The sequence below is a fragment of the Microcaecilia unicolor genome, chromosome 8 (genome assembly GCF_901765095.1).
Source record: "Microcaecilia unicolor chromosome 8, aMicUni1.1, whole genome shotgun sequence".
Taxonomy (NCBI): domain Eukaryota; kingdom Metazoa; phylum Chordata; class Amphibia; order Gymnophiona; family Siphonopidae; genus Microcaecilia; species Microcaecilia unicolor.
Window position 1 is genome coordinate 226,436,838 of NC_044038.1, and position 18,921 is coordinate 226,455,758.

General features: G+C 45.0%; 1 protein-coding gene across 1 annotated transcript; it reads left to right on the top strand.

Annotated features, from left to right (window-relative positions):
* The first annotated feature begins 3,038 nt into the window (after window positions 1-3,038).
* TNNC2 (troponin C2, fast skeletal type) lies at window positions 3,039-18,560 on the top strand. Its single transcript, XM_030211649.1, has 6 exons — window positions 3,039-3,230; window positions 4,194-4,248; window positions 11,668-11,811; window positions 12,576-12,690; window positions 16,357-16,493; window positions 18,237-18,560. Exons 1-6 carry the CDS (start codon window positions 3,222-3,224, stop codon window positions 18,266-18,268), a joined length of 492 nt encoding a protein of 163 aa, XP_030067509.1. The 5' UTR covers window positions 3,039-3,221; the 3' UTR covers window positions 18,269-18,560.
* Window positions 18,561-18,921: the final 361 nt, after the last annotated feature.

Below are 18,921 nucleotides of genomic sequence, written 5' to 3' on the forward strand. Positions count from 1 at the left end.
ACAGCTGGAGTTAATAACATGCATTAACACCATCAACACACATGATTTTACAGAGGTATACAGGGCTGAAAACTTTCCTTTCATATCACATCCAGTGTCATTTATGGAAATTTTTCTTTTGCTCTGTTTTTTTTTTCATTACGGGTGCAATATCATTAAGAATGCATACTGTTTGGAAAGAGCATACATGCTTCTGACAGAATGTGCATGTTTTCAAAAGAGTGTGTGCTTTTCCCCAAGGGTGCTCATTATTTGTGGAGAGTACGCACCATTTACAAAGAGGAAGCAATCTTTTGATGGGTGTGCACTCTTTCCCAGTGAATGTTAACACATTAGTTCACATATCTGCACACTAGCGGGAAAGAGTGCTCACTATTTTTGGAGAGTGTGTACCATTTACAAAGAGAAAGCAATCTTTTGATGGGTGTGCACTTTTTCCCGATATGCATGTTAACACATTAGTTCACATATCTGCACACTATTAGGAAAGAGTGCTCACTATTTTTGGAGAGTGTGCACCATTTGCAAAGAGAAAGCAATCTTTTGAAGGGTGTGCACTCTTTCCCGATAGTGCATGTTAACACATTAGTTTACGTATTTGCACACTATCGGGAAAGAGTGCTCACTATTTTTGGAGAGTGTGCACCATTTGCAAAGAGAAAGCAATCTTTTGAAGGGTGTGCACTCTTTCCCGATAGTGCATGTTAACACATTAATTCACATATCTGCACACTATCAAGAAAGAGTGCTCACTATTTTGGGAGAGTGTGCACCATTTACAAAGAGAAAGCAATCTTTTGAAGGGTGTGCACTCTTTCCCAATAGTGCATGTATGCACATGGGATCACAAATGTGCACACTGTCAAAAAGGGTGCACTCTTTTAATGACATGCAAAGAAACCCCAAATTTTGGATTTAGCTCATGCTTTTTTGCTAGTAGCTCAAGATGAGTTATATTCAAGTTCAGTAGGTATTTCCCTGGAGGGCTCTCAATCCAATTTCATACCTGAGGCAAGGGAGGGTTAAGTGACTTGCCCAAGATTACAAGGAGCAGCAGTGGGATTTGAACACTGACTTCGTTGCGGTTGAATCTGCTGCAGGTTACCCCACCGATCCAACTTAAATGCCTGATCTCTGCAACACAACAAAACTAAAGAACGTAATGGACATAACTCAACTCTTCCGTTGTACGATCCCCTAATTGTGGCTGAGCCACATGAACTCTATCCTACCATAACATCACCCTGTATTTGTTCACACCGGAGCCTGCAAATGCCTCTCTGGCACTATGTACATAAGTAATGCCATACTGGGAAAAGACCAAGGGTCCATCGAGCCCAGCATCCTGTCCACGACAGCGGCCAATCCAGGCCAAGGGCACCTGGCAAGCTTCCCAAACGTACAAACATTCTATACATGTTATTCCTGGAATTTTGGATTTTTCCAAGTCCGTTTAGTAGCGGTTTATGGACTTGTCCTTTAGGAAACCGTCCAACCCCTTTTTAAACTCTGCTAAGCTAACCGCCTTCACCACTTTCTCCGGCAACGAATTCCAGAGTTTAATTACACGTTGGGTGAAAAAAAATTTTCTCCGATTTGTTTTAAATTTACTAAACTGTAGTTTCATCGCATGCCCCCTAGTCCTAGTATTTTTGGAAAGCGTGAACAGACACTTCACATCCACCTGTTCCACTCCACTCATTATTTTATATACCTCTATCATGTCTCCCCTCAGCCGTCTCTTCTCCAAGCTGTATAGCCCTAGCCTCCTTAGTCTTTCTTCATAGGGAAGTCGTCCCATCCCCGCTATCATTTTAGTTGCCCTTCGCTGCACTTTTTCCAATTCTACTATATCTTTCTTGAGATGCGGCGACCAGAATTGAACACAATACTCAAGGTGTGGTCGCACCATGGAGCGATACAATGGCATTATAACATCCTCACACCTGTTTTCCATACCTTTCCTAATAATACTCAACATTCTATTCGCTTTCTTAGCCGCAGCAGCACACTGAGCAGAAGGTTTCAGTGTGTTATCGACGACGACACCCATATCCCTTTCTTGGTCCGTAACTCCTAACGTGGAACCTTGCATGACGTAGCTATAATTCGGGTTCTTTTTTCCCACATGCATCACCTTGCACTTGCTCACATTAAACATCTGCCATTTAGCCGCCCAGTCTCCCAGTCTCGTAAGGTCCTCTTGTAATTTTTCACAATCCTGTCGCGAGTTAACGACTTTGAATAACTTTGTGTCATCAGCAAATTTTAATTACTTCGCTAGTTACTCCCATCTCTAAATCATTTATAAATATATTAAAAAGCAGCGGTCCTAGCACGGACCCCTGAGGAACCCCACTAACTACCCTTCTCCATTGTGAATACTGCCCATTTAACCCCAGTATAAGCCACATTGAGCCTGCAAATAGGTGGGAAAATGTGGGGTACAAATGTAACAAATAAATAAATACATTAGAAGGGTTTGGTATTAGGAAATTCTGATAATATTAAATGTCTGGATTAATGGTAAAATTAACTGCAAATTAATTTATCCAGTGGGGCCTACAGCACTGTAAAAAGGAAGGAAACTGGATAGTCTAAATGAGCTTTAACTACCATCACATGCTGTTCGTATGTTAATGTTCATGCAGTGACCATCAGTGAGAGGATTATAGAGCCATACAGAATATATGCCTATATACTCCAGCTAGAACTGGATAGTCATCTGAAAAATGTACTGTGAGATCATAAATATAAATAGAGAAAAGGCAGGTTTCCAGCACTGTAACCTTCCTTAATATGAGTAGACTTATCAGTCACGCTTTCATCTGAACATGTTGCTCTGACCATGGCCTTGGTGTTTATGGAGATCTGCCTTACCTGCATGAGCTTTGAGAAGCAGGAGAAGGGGCCTGGATGGTGTAACCTGAGTGTTGTGCTGTCATCAAGGCTGCAGCGTCCGCAGTTGAGTATATTTAGCTGTGGATCATAAGACAACCCCTTCCCCACTACCAGCAGTCCACGAGTGACCCTACGAGGGTCTGTGAACTCAAGCAGTAACTCAATCCTATGCCCTCGCACCTATCCCTATAAGGAAACCTGGAGGAACTGCTAAGAATACCGTCAGATATCTTGAAGGCAGAGCAACCTGCAGCCCAGAGCTTTGGTGTAGACAGCATAAGACACCCTGAGGTGTAGGCGGCCTCAGAAAGCCCAGCATCATGAGTCAGGTTAGTGAACGTGCTGGAGACCTAGGCTGGTTGGAGACATCCATGCAACTTCCATCTGGAATGCTTACAGATCGCTAGTTGGTTTCAGTTTTTCAGAATGCTGACAATGTTTATATGGATTTCATTTTATTACCAGTCCCTGTAACAATCCTTTGGTGGCAGGGGAATTTTGAGTCATGGAGTCCTATCCATGGTTGATTTTTGGTAGTAAAAATACTCTTAAAACAAGGGCAAAAAAATCCCAAAAGAAGGTCGAAGGGGTCTGGCTGTGTTTCAGATGCATGCAATAATCCTACAGGTAACCTGCTAAGTTTTATTGGTGTTAGGATATGGATTTTCCTGTGGGCAAATGGAAAGACATCACCTGCAGAGCATTCTAGCCTCAGGAACTTTTGTATCCTGGTGTGCAGGGGGGTTGCTTCTAGTCTTGGGGTTCATTGATCTTAGGGTTTTCAGGATACTCCTTGGTGTGGGTTCCCTGGCGTTTTTCCATGTGAAAGAGATGCACTTCTCTAGGGGCAAGGCTTAAATGTTACTGTTCCCCCTTTCTTTGTGTCCTCTGCCCCATCTTGAAAGAACTTTTCAACAAGTTTTCTCCATTTCTGAAGTAGAGGAGTGTGGTAGCCATGTTAGTCCACTCTTAAGGTTATCAATAGAAATCAAACAAAATAAAACATTTGCTTATTTCCGATCTGACGAAGAAGGGCAACCTTCGAAAGCTAATCAAGAAATGTATTAAGTTATGTACAATAAAAAAAGGTATCATCTTATTTTCTTTTCCATGTTTTATTTTGTTTGATTTCTATTGATAACCTCCATTTCTGAGAAATGAAAGAGAAAAGGGGAAGAGGGCAGAAGAGAAGCAATTATGTTTTTTCAGCTTTGGACGCAATGGGCTTCTTTCTAAACGTTGCATTGTGTTTTTCTGCATTGGTTAATGAGTTTGTTTCATTTCGTTTGCAGCCTACAGACCAGCAACAGGACGCTCGGTCCTTCCTCAGCGAGGAGATGATCGCTGGTGAGTCTATTTTTCTTTACAGGATTCTCAGAAACAGTAAGAGTGGGAGTCCTCTATTCTCACTTCAAGAATGCCTAATGAATATTCTTTTAGAAAGGAGTCTATTATTCAGAAATAATTGATGTGCCTTTTGATTTTTGGAATTAGAAAAGGTTAAAAAAAATCATACTGTGAATTAAACATCACAGGTCTTTAATAAACCTACTATGTCTCTTCTTTTTTCACCATCTCTCTGACTTTTCACTGAATGATCCATCTTCTAGGTCGGGGTTTCTCAGACCTGTCCTGGGGACCCCATGGCCAGTCAGGGTTTCAAGCTGTCTATGATGATTATCTATACAAAAGATTAAAATGGGGCTTAAACATTTTCACACGCCCAACCCTGTTACTTATAACACTAAAAAAAACTGCAAATTAAGGTGTTAATTAAAAACATAAAAGAAAGTATATTTTATTCAAAAATAGATATGGAGGAGTAGCCTAATGGTTAGTGCAGTGGACTTTGATCCTGGGGAACTGAGTTTGATTCCCACTGCAGCTCCTTGTGACTGTGGGCAAGTCACTTAACCCTCCATTGCCCCTGGTACAAAATAAGTACCTGAGCATATGTAAACCGCTTTGAATGTAGTTGCAAAAATCTCAGAAAGGTGGTATATCAAGTCCCACTTCCCTTTCCCTACTTGAGATTCTAGATGGAATGTTGCTACTGTTGAGATTCTGTTGCTACTATTTGAGATTCTACATGGAATATTGCTATTCCACTAGCAACATTCCATGTAGAAGCCTGCCCTTGCAGATCAGCAACGCGGCCTTGTAGGCTTCTGTTTCTGTGAGTCTGACGTCCTGCACATATGTGCAGGACGTCAGACTCACAGAAACAGAAGCCTGTGCGGCCGCATTGCTGATCTGCAAGGGCAGGCTTCTACATGGAATGTTGTTAGTGGAGTAGCCTAGTGGTTAGTGCAGTGGACTTTGATCCTGGGGAGCTGAGTTTGATTCCCACTGCAGCTCCTTGTGACTCTGGGCAAGTTACTTAACCCTCCATTACCCCTGGTACAAAATAAGTACCTGAGTATATGTAAACCACTTGGAATGTAGTTGCAAAAATCTCAGAAAGGCGGTATATCAAGTCCCACTTCCCTTTCCCTACTTGAGATTCTAGATGGAATGTTGCTACTGTTGAGATTCTGTTGCTACTATTTGAGATTCTACATGGAATATTGCTATTCCACTAGCAACATTCCATGTAGAAGCCTGCCCTTGCAGATCAGCAACGCGGCCTTGTAGGCTTCTGTTTCTGTGAGTCTGACGTCCTGCACATATGTGCAGGACGTCAGACTCACAGAAACAGAAGCCTGCGCGGCCGCATTGCTGATCTGCAAGGGCAGGCTTCTACATGGAATGTTGTTAGTGGAGTAGCCTAGTGGTTAGTGCAGTGGACTTTGATCCTGGGGAGCTGAGTTTGATTCCCACTGCAGCTCCTTGTGACTCTGGGCAAGTTACTTAACCCTCCATTACCCCTGGTACAAAATAAGTACCTGAGTATATGTAAACCACTTGGAATGTAGTTGCAAAAACCTCAGAAAGGTGGTATATCAAGTCCCATATCCCTCATTGGGAGCTGGAGGCTTGAATTAGACTGCTTACATTCCACCCTGTGTGCAACGATGGGATTGGAGGGTGTTCCCTCGATTGGGTTCTGAGCACACGTATAATATTTCATATCTATTTTTGAATAGAATATATTTTCTTTTATAGCTTTAATTAACACCTTAATCTGCAGTTTTGTAGTGTTAATTTGCATGCATGGAAATCCCAGCATGTGTACATTTATCTTGTGCCGTTTTACAGTGGCTGTCCTGGAAATTGGACTGGCTGTATGGGTGTAGGACAGTTTTAAAAAGCCCTGTACTAGGTTGTTTTTTTTTGAGGATCAGTATATTGCTTATTGGATGAATGACAAATTTGAAAGGGAGAAAGGTGAAGAAAGGTCACCTACGAGTCGACTGACCTAGTAAGCCTCTATACAAAGCCATACAGGTTTCTCCTTCTGTTTGTCAATCTACGGAGTCCTTTCTGAATCTTTCTGAGGTCGGTTCAATAACAGGTATTACAGCTTTCAAAGAATCCAGCACTGAGGGGGGGAACTGGTTCAAGCAGGTTATGGACTTAACTTAACGCACCTTAATGGAATTAGTGGGCGCTAAATGCTAAAATCCCATTCTATACCTATGGGCTTTTAGTGTTTAGAATGCACTAATACCCTTAATGTGCCTTAAGGTCAGAACACTGCTCACTGAAGTCCCCCCTGAGTCTGTAACACCAGGCTATGGCCAAAGAGAAGACTGTCGAGGAGGGGCATAATCGAATGAGGACGACCATCTCTAAGGGCGCCCATCTCTAAGGACGTCCCGGGAAAGGGGTGGGGAAACCGCTATTATTGAAACAAGATGGGTGTCCATCTTTCATTTCGATAATACAGTCGGGGATGCTCAAATCTCAACATTTAGGTCGACCTTAGAGATGGTCGTCCCCGTTTTCGGTGATAATGGAAACCGAGGACGCCCATCTCAAAAATGACCAAATCCAAGGCATTTGGTCATGGGAGGAGCCAGCATTCGTAGTGCACTGGTCCCCCTCACATGCCAGGACACCAACCGGGCACCCTAGGGGGCACTGCAGTGGACTTCACAAATTGCTCCCAGGTGCATACCTCCCTTACCTTGTGTGCTGAGCCCCCCAAAACCCACTCCCCACAACTGTACACCACTACCATAGCCCCAAGGGTGAAGGGGGCACCTACATATGGGTACAGTGGGTTTCTGGTGGGTTTTGAAGGGCTCACATTTACCACCACAAGGGTAACAGGTGGGTGGGGGTGGGCCTGGGTCCGCCTGCCTGTAGTGCACTGCACCCACTAAAACTGCTCCAGGGACCTGCATACTGCTGTCATGGAGCTGAGTATGACATTTGAGGCTGGCATAGAGGCTGGCAAAAAAAAATTAAAATTTTTTTTTAGGGTGGGAGGGGGTTGGTGACCACTGGGGGAGTAAGGGGAGGTCATTCCCGATTCCCTCTGGTGGTCATCTGGTCAGTTTGGGCACCTTTTTGAGGCTTGGTCGTGAAAGAAAATGGACCAAGTTGACCAAATGCTCGTCAGGGATGCCCTTCTTTTTTCCATTATCGGCTGAGGACACCCATCTCTTAAGCACGCCCCAGTCCCGCCTTCGCTATGCCTCCGACATGCCCCCGTGAACTTTGGTCATCCCCGCGATGGACTGCAGTTGAGGACGCCCAAAATCGGCTTTCGATTATGCCGATTTGGGCGACCCTGAGAGAAGGACGTCCATCTCCCGATTTGTGTCGGAAGATGGGCGCCCTTCTCTTTCGAAAATGCCCCTGATAGCCTTCTGGGAAAGAGAGACAGTTACAGACTGCCTTATAAACTGAACAGATTAGATTTTGCCTTTATCCTCCATATAAGATTTATGATAAATGGGGCCAATTTTCCAAAGGACATAGATAAGGTATTTGCTTTAAAATTTCTGCCCCTCTGAATGCATACATTTAGGCTCCGTAAGTCTGGATGGTGGGCACCTCATTGTAGGCACACTGATGCAGCATGGTAACAGCCAATTTTGTAATGGCATCTGGGCACCCACAGTGGCTTGGTTGCCACACGAGGCGGAGCATCCCCCTCCTCCAGGCACGTCACCCCCCACCCTCCTTCCTCCAAACAAGGGGGTGCAGTAAGCAGTCGTGCAGCTGTCGGCTCTGCCCTGGAACAGGAAGTTGATGTCACAGGGGGAAGGAGACAGGCAGAGCAGACAGCTGCGCAACTGCTCAGTTAGGGGCGGCCCAAGGCAACATGCTGCCGCCACCCCCCCTTGGGACGAGATGCCATTGCCCCCTCCCGCTCCAAATTTACCTTCTTTCTTCATGCTCCAAAAGCGATTCGAATACACTACCCTGCTGCCGGCACTGGCTTCTTCTCTACTGCGGCTGGCTCTGACGAAACAGGAAGTTACATCAGAAAGGCGGATGATGGCGGCAGGGCAGCATATTGGAATTGTTGCTGCTGCCGGCTTTTGGAACATGAAGGTAAATGTCGGGGAATGACTCCCCAAAGAGTGCCACCCGAGGCCCATGCCTCAGGCGGCCTAATGGTTGGGATGCCACTGTGCTCAGTGCACCCCCTTGCTGCCTGCACCCACCATCCCGTCCTAGGTACACCATTGGGCAACTAGAATATTGGCATAATCCAGTATCAGCACCACCCATAGACCCAGGCCTGAATGCAGCAAGGGCACCTGTAACTCACAGTATTCTGTAACCGGGAGCCCCACCCATTCCCCTCACATGCTCCGCCCACATGCACACCTACCTTGAACCTGCACACTACGGTCCTCATTTTACAAGCCCTACTTGCATTTAAGATGAGAATAAACCAGCATTTAAACATGTATGTTGCATTTTGTAAAGCCGGGATATGCACGTCTCAAACCCAAGCGTGTGGGAATGGCGAGGGAGTGCAGTCTGGGCGTGTTTTAGGTGGGACAAGGGCATGGCAAGTTTATAGACATTTAGGATTGGATTCAGTCAATGTTGCTCAAAAATTGGTGCTAATTTATTTATTTACCGGAACTGGTGATTGCCATCACGGTTATTATGTAAGCCACATTGAGCCTACAATTAGGTGGAAACACTTGGGGCTCCTTTGACCAAGCTGCAGCAAAAGGGGGCGTGTTTTTGACGCGCGCTGAGGCCCCCTTATACCGTAGCGGGTAAAAGGTAGGTCTTTCTTTTTTTAAAGGCGTGGACCTTGGACAGGAGTGGCCTAGTGGTTAGAGCACAGGTGTTGCAATCCAGAGGTGGCCAGTTCAAATCCAACTGCTGCTCTTTGTGATCTTGGGCAAGTCACTTAACCCTCCATTGCCTCAGGTACAAACTTAGATTGTGAGCCCTCCTGGAACAGAGAAATATCCAGAGTACCTGAATGTAACTCACCTTGAGCTACTACTGAAAAAGGTGTGAGCAAAATCCAAATAAATTATTTGAGATTCTGTTGCTACTATCTGAGATTTTACATGGAATGTTGCTACTATTTGAGATTCTATATGGAATGTTGATATTATCTGACATTCTACATGGAATGTTGCTATAATGGAGGAGTGGCCTAGTGGTTAGAGCACTGGTCTTGCAATCCAGAGATAGCCAGTTCAAATCCCACTGCTGCTTCTTGTGATCTTGGGCAAGTCACTTAACCCTCCATTGCCTCAGGTGCAAACTTAGATTGTGAGCCTTCCTGGGATAGAGAAATATCCACTGTACTTGAATGTAACTCACCTTGAGCTACTACTGAATAAGGTGTGAGCAAAATCCAAATAAATTATTTGAGATTCTGTTGATATTATCTGAGATTCTACATGGAATGCTGCTATAGTGGAGGAGTGGCCTAGTGGTTAGAGCACCAGGCTTGCAATCAAGAGGTGGCCAGTTCAAATCCCACTGCTGCTCCTTGTGATCTTGGGCAAGTCACTTAACCCTCCATTGCCTCAGGTACAAACTTAGATTGACACATAGCAATTTTCATTTTGCCGCATGTCCATTTTCGGCAAAAATTTTAAAAAGGCCTTTTTTTACAGGCGTGCTGAAAAATGGATCGGCACACGCCCAAAACCTGCGCCTACACTACCGCAAGCCATTTTTCAGCGCACCTTTGTTAAAGGACCCCAGAAATAGCAAGCCTAACTGAATAGATATGTTGATTTTGGAGTTAGGCCTTGAGCCTTTTGAAATTATTTATGTGTTTGACCCATTTGAAATACCCCAGACGCTGGCTGATTGCCCAAACGCTCCTGGTTTCATCTTTGTGAGTGTCAGGTGTGGAACGGTCCACAGCACCGATGGCTGCATTTTGCAGATGGGTGGTCCTGTTGTGGTTTAAAAATGTTTTTTTTTTTATATGTAGAGAATATAAATGATAAATATTTAATAACAGATTTTTGTATGGTAACGAAAACGTTTTTTGATTAAAGTATTTTTGGGGGTTGCCCTAGGAGCTTTGACACACGATAAGAATTCTGTAGTGACGGCAGGGACAAGAGGTCCTATGCCTTGTGGTATGTCATGTTTGATGTTAGTCTCTTGGGCATGAAGGCGAAATATACTCTCAGTTGTGTTTTGAACAGACTCTTCGTTAATTTGTAGGTTATATTTCTTTTGGTTATTTGTAAGTTATATTTTTATTTTCGCATCTTTATTTCTTTGCGTTGTAAGAAGGGTAAAGTGCTGTATGTCCCTTGGCATTTTTTTTCTTCTTCAAATCTCTATAAAGTTAGCACAGCATATACAGTGGGTCAGGTCTATATGAATATCCCCGCTGAATATACTTGTAAAGATACATGGGTAACTTATATCCTTGTGTCCTGCTGACTACTGCCTTCTAGACTTTTAAAACTGATGGTTAAGGGGAAGAGTCAATTGCTGTCATTGGAACCCTTTTGATTTTTCCTCTCATAAAACTCCCATCTTGACGAGGCTATCATATTTCAGTGGAAGACCGAGGTGTGCGCCTCATTTACCTTTTACAATGTTTTTCATTATCGTTTATCGTTCATTTTCTTTAATATACCGTTTCTTATTGCGTTCGCAAAACAGAACGGTTTACATCATAATAACTAACGTTTAAGAAATCCATTAATTTGATAGAAAAGCACTGCAAAACACTAACATCCATATTAAAAAGTATGTAGGCAACAGATAACCATCCATACCAAAAATATAATTAAACATATTACTAGTTAATACATATTCATTCTGTCTGTTTTTTCCCCTTTCATCCCAGATTATTATCAAACGTGTTTTGAAACAAATATGTTTTCAGAAACTTACAGAAATGAATATAGGACTCTTCTATTCTAATAGGTTTTTGGAAGGCAGTTCCAGAGTGAAGGGGCTAGGAAAAAGAAAGCTGAGGTTTCTGGTGGACTCCCATCTAGCCTTTTTAAAGTTTTGAAGTCTTTGCAGATCTGAGTGAAGGTTGTACAGAACGTAAAACATTGAGCCTACCTCCATCATGACTTCACCCCACCGAAAACAGTGTACAAATTCCATATTTGCACGTATGGCAGATCTCAGCTCATAATTTGATTATTGCGGACTAGATGTGTTTTCAATAGCAAATAGTGTTCCAGGCCACCACTGCCAACAGGTGACTGAGGCCCCCCTTTGCTATTACAGAAGAGACAGAGTTTAAATATTGTAAAATTCATCAGACATCATGTCTTTTGCATGTTGCACTTCTACCAGCCTCTTTGCTGGTTTTGAATCGTTTGTATCAAAAAGAAAAAAATATTCTCTCCTCGTTCACTAAAACTTGCGTGAAGCTGAAGTTTATGCCTGAATCTTTTCTTGCAGAGTTCAAGGCTGCCTTTGACATGTTTGACACTGATGGTGGAGGTGACATCAGCACAAAGGAGTTGGGGACAGTCATGAAAATCCTGGGCCAAAACCCAACCAAGGATGAGTTGAATGCCATCATTGAGGAAGTAGATGAAGATGGTGAGTTTTCTTCTTCTTAGATGGGGCTTATACATGGATTTCTTCGTAGCTGAGTTCAGGGCCAGCACAAGGGTATTGGATGCTCTAGGCGGCCCTTCGCATGTGCATCCCTCCGGGGGGGGGGGGGGGGCTCAAAGCTCTCCTCTCCCCATGTAATTCAGCATCTCCCCTTCCCATCCCCATGACCCCCAAGGTTGCCAGAATCTCCCCTTCCTCTCTCTACTACCCCTCCCCGTGACCAGCATTGCCCCTTCCCTTCCCTATGTCCCTCAGCTTGCCAGCATCTACCCTTCCCCTAGTATCTACCAACCAACCAGTTGCTCAATATCTCATCTCCCCTTCCTTACCCCTATTCAGTGTCCTGTTTCTGGGCCACTACGGATCCCCCTAGCTCTTCCCACAATGACCCTGAGTTAAAGAGGAAAGAGCACTGTGCCAGCTGTTTAAGCACAGACCTGCAGTGAAGCATTGATGTGTCCCACCCTCCTCTGACAGGAAGTCTGCCTTGGAGAGGGGTGGAACACGGCAGCACTTCAGTGTGGGCCTGTATAGCACTCACTTTTCTTGGGGCCACTGTAGAAGGAGGTGTGTGGTTGGACAGTAGCTGCAGATCTGTTAGGATAACAGTTCTTGCACGTGCCATAGCTGTGCCACCACCTCCCTAAACTCTGCTTCCCTGGGTGAATGCCTAATCCACCTAGTGGCAGGAGTTTGCTATCTATAGGCTTCAAAAGAGTTGACCTGTGCTTGAATTCCTCTTCCAGGCAGCGGTACTATCGACTTTGAAGAGTTCTTGGTCATGATGGTGCGCCAGATGAAAGAGGATGCTCAAGGCAAAACTGAAGATGAGCTGGCTGAATGCTTCCGCATCTTTGACAAGTGAGTCCGGATCATTTAACCCCTTCACACCCAGCCTTACTTCATTCTCCTGTTAGGAGACCAACGAATCCCGGGCAATTGAATTAACTTCTCACCTCCGGCTAGAGAGAGGAATAGAATCAAAGGATCCTTTGTGCAGCCTCTGCCCACATGAAAGACCATCTGCTTCCAAGAATCCACGAACAAAAGACAGCTGAGGCAGAACTTCAGCCAAATTCAAGAAATATCGTTTAAGGGGCTGATGCAGGAAACTTGCATTAGAGCTGTGCACATAGGAGCCACTTTTCAAAATGATTGGGGGTGCTGAAATTTTTTTTTACAGGTGGTGCATTCCCCACCCCCACCCCCTCTCCTCCCCCCTCTGCCCCCCTCTCCCTCCCTCAGAGTTCCAGGCCTGCCCTCCCTCCCAGTTCCAGGGACCCCTCCTCCCTCCCCTCTCTCATTTCCCTCCCTTCCTTCGAGTTCCAGGTCTCCCTCCCTCCCTCCCTTCGAGTTTCAAGGCCTCCCTCCCTTCGAGTTCCAAGGCCCCCCTCCCTCCCTCTCTCTCCTTTCCCTCCCTCCCTTCGAGTTCCAAGGCCCCCCTCCGTCCGTCGGTCCAAATTTTAAAAGCCCTCTTCTTACCTCGTCAGTGAAAAGCATGCAGTGCAGGCTCGGCGCTTCAGCCTTCCCTCCTGTCTCTCGGCTCTGGTTCCGCCCTCATTTCCTGTTTCCGCAAGGGTGGGACCAGAGCCGAGAGACAGAAGGGAAGGCTGAAGCGCCGAGCCTGCAGGGCACGCTTTTCACTGACGAGGTAAGAAGAGGGCTTTTAAAATTTGGACAGACGGAGGGAGGGCAGGCCCTGAAACTCGGAGGGAGGGAGGGAGGGAGGGACGGTCCTCGAACTCGGAGGAAGGGAGGGACTTTTAAAATTCTGGCTGGGCTGGAAGGGAACTTCCGATGTGTAAAGTATTGGGGGTGATCGAGCACCCACAGCACCCATGGAGTCGGCATCTATGGCTGTGCATTGATGGCTTAGTGCATAACTTCTAATGTAAGCTTAACATACAATCTTTGCTCACAAATGCAGTAAACAATTATATGCAAATAGGACTAGCGCAATTACACATGCACTTTTCAGAGACAGCACATCAGATGTGTGTGTGCAATGTTCTGCAGCTAGTGCTGTGTGCAAGTCTGAGCAGAAAAACATATTAGCACACGTCCGTCCGTGAATGTGCTGGAATGCTGTTATGATGCTGGCATTTATACACAGAATCACATTCCAGCACATTTCTGCTCAGACCTATGTGTGGCTGTAGCTGCCTCTAGCACAGAGCCATCACCTCCCCCCATACTTTTAATTCGCCCATGCTCGAGGCCACCGCTTGAAGTCTCAGCAGCCATTTTGAGGAAGCAGCAGCGGGCAGGAAAGATTGGCATTTTTTCCTGCCCCAAAGAGGCCACTGGATCACCAGGGTGCATCGAGGTACATTCGGGGAGGACACCATGAGGCTTGTGGGGAGGGGAGGCTTGTTTGCACGTCCATGCCGCAGAACCTGGGTCCATCCCCATGGACCTGGAGGGAATCCCTGCGGTAACCGTGGGATTCCCGCTAACCTCGTTTCAATGCAGCTCTCTAATATGAGCAAAGAAAGAGAGAAAATCTTTGCCGAATCTAGCCTTTAAATATAGTTGCAATTTTAATTTAAATGACTTATTTGTAACCATCATCATTTTAAGTAGATGAAGCCCCATTTCTGTTTACAAAGGAGGGAAGAATCCATCTTGTCCATGGAAAAACAGCTGTGTTGCACATATGTGTTGCATTTTCTGACATTTCAGGCACAAATTACAGAATTATTTTGCTTCTGAGAGCAAGAACCATTCTTGAATTTCACTGAATCACAGAAGCACTGCTGAGTATATTAAGGAGCAACTGCAGCAATTTTAATTTCATTTGGAAGTTATGGATTATTTTGACTACCAACTAATTTTTAAAAATATTATTTATTTATTTATATGCTTTTCTATTACACTTTCTCAAAAAGATTTTTTTTTTATCTCAAAGAGAAGCACATAATACAGAACCCCAAAACTTAAATACTGTTATATAGAAATACATATAGCACAGCTTAAATATCAAGTAAGACTACCAACGGAGTGGCCTAGTGGTTAGGGTGGTGGACTTTGGTCCTGAGGAACTGAGTTTGATTCCCGGCACAGGCAGCTCCTTGTGACTCTGGACAAGTCACTTAACCCTCTATTGCCCCATGTAAGCCGCATTGAGCCTGCCATGAGTGGGAAAGTGCGGGGTACAAATGTAACAAAAATAAAATAGATACTATTGGAGATTCTACATGGAATGTTGCTATTCCATGTAGAAGGCTGCGCAGGCTTCTGTTTCTGTGAGTCTGACATCAGACTCGCAGAAGCCTGTGCGGCCACATTGGTGATCTGCAAGGGCCGACTTCTACATGGAATGTTGGCTAGTGGAATAGCAACATTCCATGTAGAATCTCCAATAGTAGCAACAGTGGAGGAGTGGCCTAGTGATTAGGGTGGTGGACTTTGGTCCTGAGGAACTGAGTTCAATTCCCACTTCAGGCACAGGCAGCTCCTTGTGACTCTGGGCAAGTCACTTAACCCTCCATTGCCCCATGTAACCCACATTGAGCCTGCCTTGAGTGGGAAAGTGCAGGGTACAAATGTAACAAAAAAAAATTACCATCTGGTCCCAGATCTTTGCTACCTCAAATCTGATAGGGAGGATAGTTTTCAAAGCCATTTATATGCCACTAAAAATATGCCTGATGTTCCACAATGTCTATACCTTTAGTCGCGTTGTGTTTCTTTGTGTTCACATCCATGCTGCTGAGCCAAGCCTATGTCAGTCAGTCTGAAGGCTGGATCCCATAATGTTTATCCACTCCTATCCTAGCTGAGATAATATTTATCCATCTCTCTGACCTCATGTGCAGCTTTCTTTAAATTAGTCACCTTACTTTCCAACTCCTCTTACTCTCTTACCTATCTATATACTCCATCTTTGATTATTATACCCTTTACTGTCAATTAAAATGTTCTATTAAGTATTGTGTTGATATTGTAGTATAATATATGTAGTTATAATGATATAACTTTGTTCCTGATACAGTGGGGACATAATTAAAAGGGAGGAATTATTCAGGAATGAACAGTCTCACTAGGAAGCTTTGAGGTCCTGGTGTTTGTAAAAAGTCTATTATGTATCTGTGAGGGAAATGGTCCAAATACAAACTGGTTTTTGAGAAAGTTTAATGGTGATGGTACCAGTTTGATCCCATTTTTGAGTAGTTTGAGGTAATATACTATGCCGTACTTTGTATTGTTATTTGAATATTTTTACTGCTGTAATTGCCTATTGCTCATGTTTGATTTATTCTTACTGTACACCGCCTTGAGTGAATTCCTTCAAAAAGGCGGTAAATAAATCCTAATAAATAAATAATAATGCCCTTTGAACTCCCTCTTCCTATCACTGCTGCAGATCTGAACCCATTTGGCAGCAGACATCACACGCATGTCTCATCAGTTTCCTTATCTGTGTCTATCCTGGGTGTGTTCCTCACCGCCGTCCTTTACCTCCGCCTCTTGCACTCTTCCTGTTCCTCCTTGTGGTCCTAACGGTGCTTCTTCTCCGTGTTCCAGGAATTCTGATGGTTACATCGACAGTGAGGAGTTGGCCGAGATCCTGCGTTCCTCCGGAGAGCGAATCACAGATGAGGAGGTTGAGGAACTCATGAGAGATGGAGACAAAAACAATGACGGCAAAATTGACTTTGATGGTGAGGCTGTGGCTAATGGCATTCTTGTAACCGTTGGCCGGTGGGTGGCGTCAGTGATGCTCAGTTGCACAATCAGAATGTAACACTAAACTGGAAGGGTCTTGAACCTCCATTCAGAGGTCTGAGACTTAATTTTATTTATTTATTAACACCACTTAATATAGTCCCTCATCCCAAAAAGACTTAGGGTCGTGAATAATGTACAGGCTCATTTTCAAAGCACATAGACTTACAAAGTTATACAGGTTACTATACATTAAGCTTTGTAAGTCTATGTGCTTTGAAAATCAGCCCTATAATCTATGTAACATAACAATATGAAGACTTCCATGCATCTGAAACTAGTCTGAAGATTCAGACATTCTCATGCTCTGAGTGCCACAAAAGCTTCACGGCAGTGCACTACTCTCAGGATTCATATAGAGGGGCATAATGGAACAGCAGTCCTGAACCGTATTATCGAAAAAGATGGCCGGCCATCTTTCGTTTCGATAATACGGTTCAGGCCGGCCAAATGTCAGAGATGGCCGGGTTTGAGATGGCCGGCATCGGTTTTCGCCGACAATGGAAACCGATGCCGACCATCTCAAACCTGGCCAAATCCAAGGCATTTGGTCGTGGGAGGGGCCAGCATTTGTAGTGCACTGGTCCCCCTGACATGCCAGGACACCAACCAGGCACCCTAGGGGGATCTGCAGCGGACTTCAAAAACTGCTCCCAGGTGCATACCTCCCTTACCGTTTGTGCTGAGCCCCCCCCAACCCACTCCCCACAACTCTACACCATTAGCATAGCCCTTATGGGTGAAGGGGGGCACCTACATGTGGGTACAGTGGGTTTGGGGGGGTTTGGAGGGCTCCCATTTACCACCACAAGTGTAACAGGTAGCGGGGGGATGGGCCTGGGTCCACCTGCCTGACGTGCACTGCACCCACAAAAACCTGCTCCATGGACCTGCATACTGCTGGCAGGGAGCTGGGGATGACATATCAGGCTGGCATAGAGGCTGGCAAAAAAATGGTTTTCTTTTTTTTCTTTTTTTTGGGTGAGAGGTGGTTGGTGACCACTGGGGGAGTAAGGGGAGGTCATCCCCGATTCCCTCCGGTGGTCAGTTGGGGCACCTTTTTGAAGCTTGGTCCTGAAAAAAAAGGGACCAAGTGAAGCCGGCGAAATGCTTGTCAAGGCTGGCTTTCCTTTTTCCATTATCGGGCGAAGCCAGCCATCTCGTACCATGCCCCCGTCCCACCTTTGCTACCCTACCGACACACCCCCTTGAAGTTTGGCCGGCTCCTCGACGGAAAGCAATTGGCGCCAGCCAAAATCGGCTTTCGATTATACCGATTTGGCCGGGTTCAGGAAATCACCGGCCATCTCCCAATTTGTGTCGGAAGATGGCCGGCGATCTCTTTCGAAAATAAGCTGGATACTTTCCAGTAAGGTAGCTGGAGACTTTGCCAGTGCTGAGCTCTGATCCAATAGACAGTCCGACAACAGAGATGTGCATTGGTTTGCATGCAGTTGGTTCATTTAGCATGTCTTTAAAAAATCAGTGCATGAAAAAAAGTCAAGTGAATGCACACTGGGTTGATTTTTCATGTACCAAAAAACTCTAATGTGCATTAAAAATGTTTATTAATAAAAAAAAAGTCTGAAACAGACTAAACACTTATCAGAAAGTGTAAATGGCTGCTCGGATACTCGCTGCTCACTGACTTTGCCCCTTGTCGGTCTTGTTCCATGCAGAGTTCTTGAAGATGATGGAAGGTGTGCAGTAAACGACCAGACATTCCACCACAGCTTTCACGTGAATTTCAAGCCATCCCACATCTTGCACCAAACTCAGCCAATCACTTTCCTCCACAAATCAGAACCCAAAGACAAAAAGATCCACCGGGCTCGACAGATACCCTCTGCCCTCATTTTGTTCTGACCTGCTTTTAACGGCTTGGCAGCGTTTGCTCTACTGACTGAAACAATGTTCACCTGATCTAGTTGGCCTGTTGCTGTTGTCGGGCACCTTAAGCTTTCCTAAATAAAGCAAACGGGGGAGGGGAATCCCCACTGTCATCTCTGGAATAATTTCTAAATTGGTTTGTAAAGTTTCTTCCTTTTTGCCCGTAGTGGTGTTGTTTTATAGTGTTGAACTATCATTAAAAGGTAAGTGCTTTAAACTGAAAGATGGCTTGTATGTGTTTTAGTGCGACGATTAAACTGAACGCGTACGGAAGAAGTAAACACAGACATATGATATAGCCAAAGTGTGGCACCCTTGTGAAGGCTGTGAGAGATCCCCAAGCCCCGCCAGCTGAACAGGTCCTGCTCCGGCGGCCCAGAAAGCTCTCGTATTCCCTGCCGTCGGCGGCACTCTCCATGGGCCGCTGCTGCACCGGCTCACTCCTCTCCCTCCACACGCTCAGTTTTTGGGTAT

Coding starts and splice junctions, on each gene's coding strand:
- TNNC2 (XM_030211649.1), top strand. Junction 11,812..12,575: donor TGAGGAAGTAGATGAAGATG/GTGAGTTTTCTT, acceptor TTCCTCTTCCAG/GCAGCGGTACTATCGACTTT. Junction 16,494..18,236: donor CGGCAAAATTGACTTTGATG/GTGAGGCTGTGG, acceptor TGTTCCATGCAG/AGTTCTTGAAGATGATGGAA.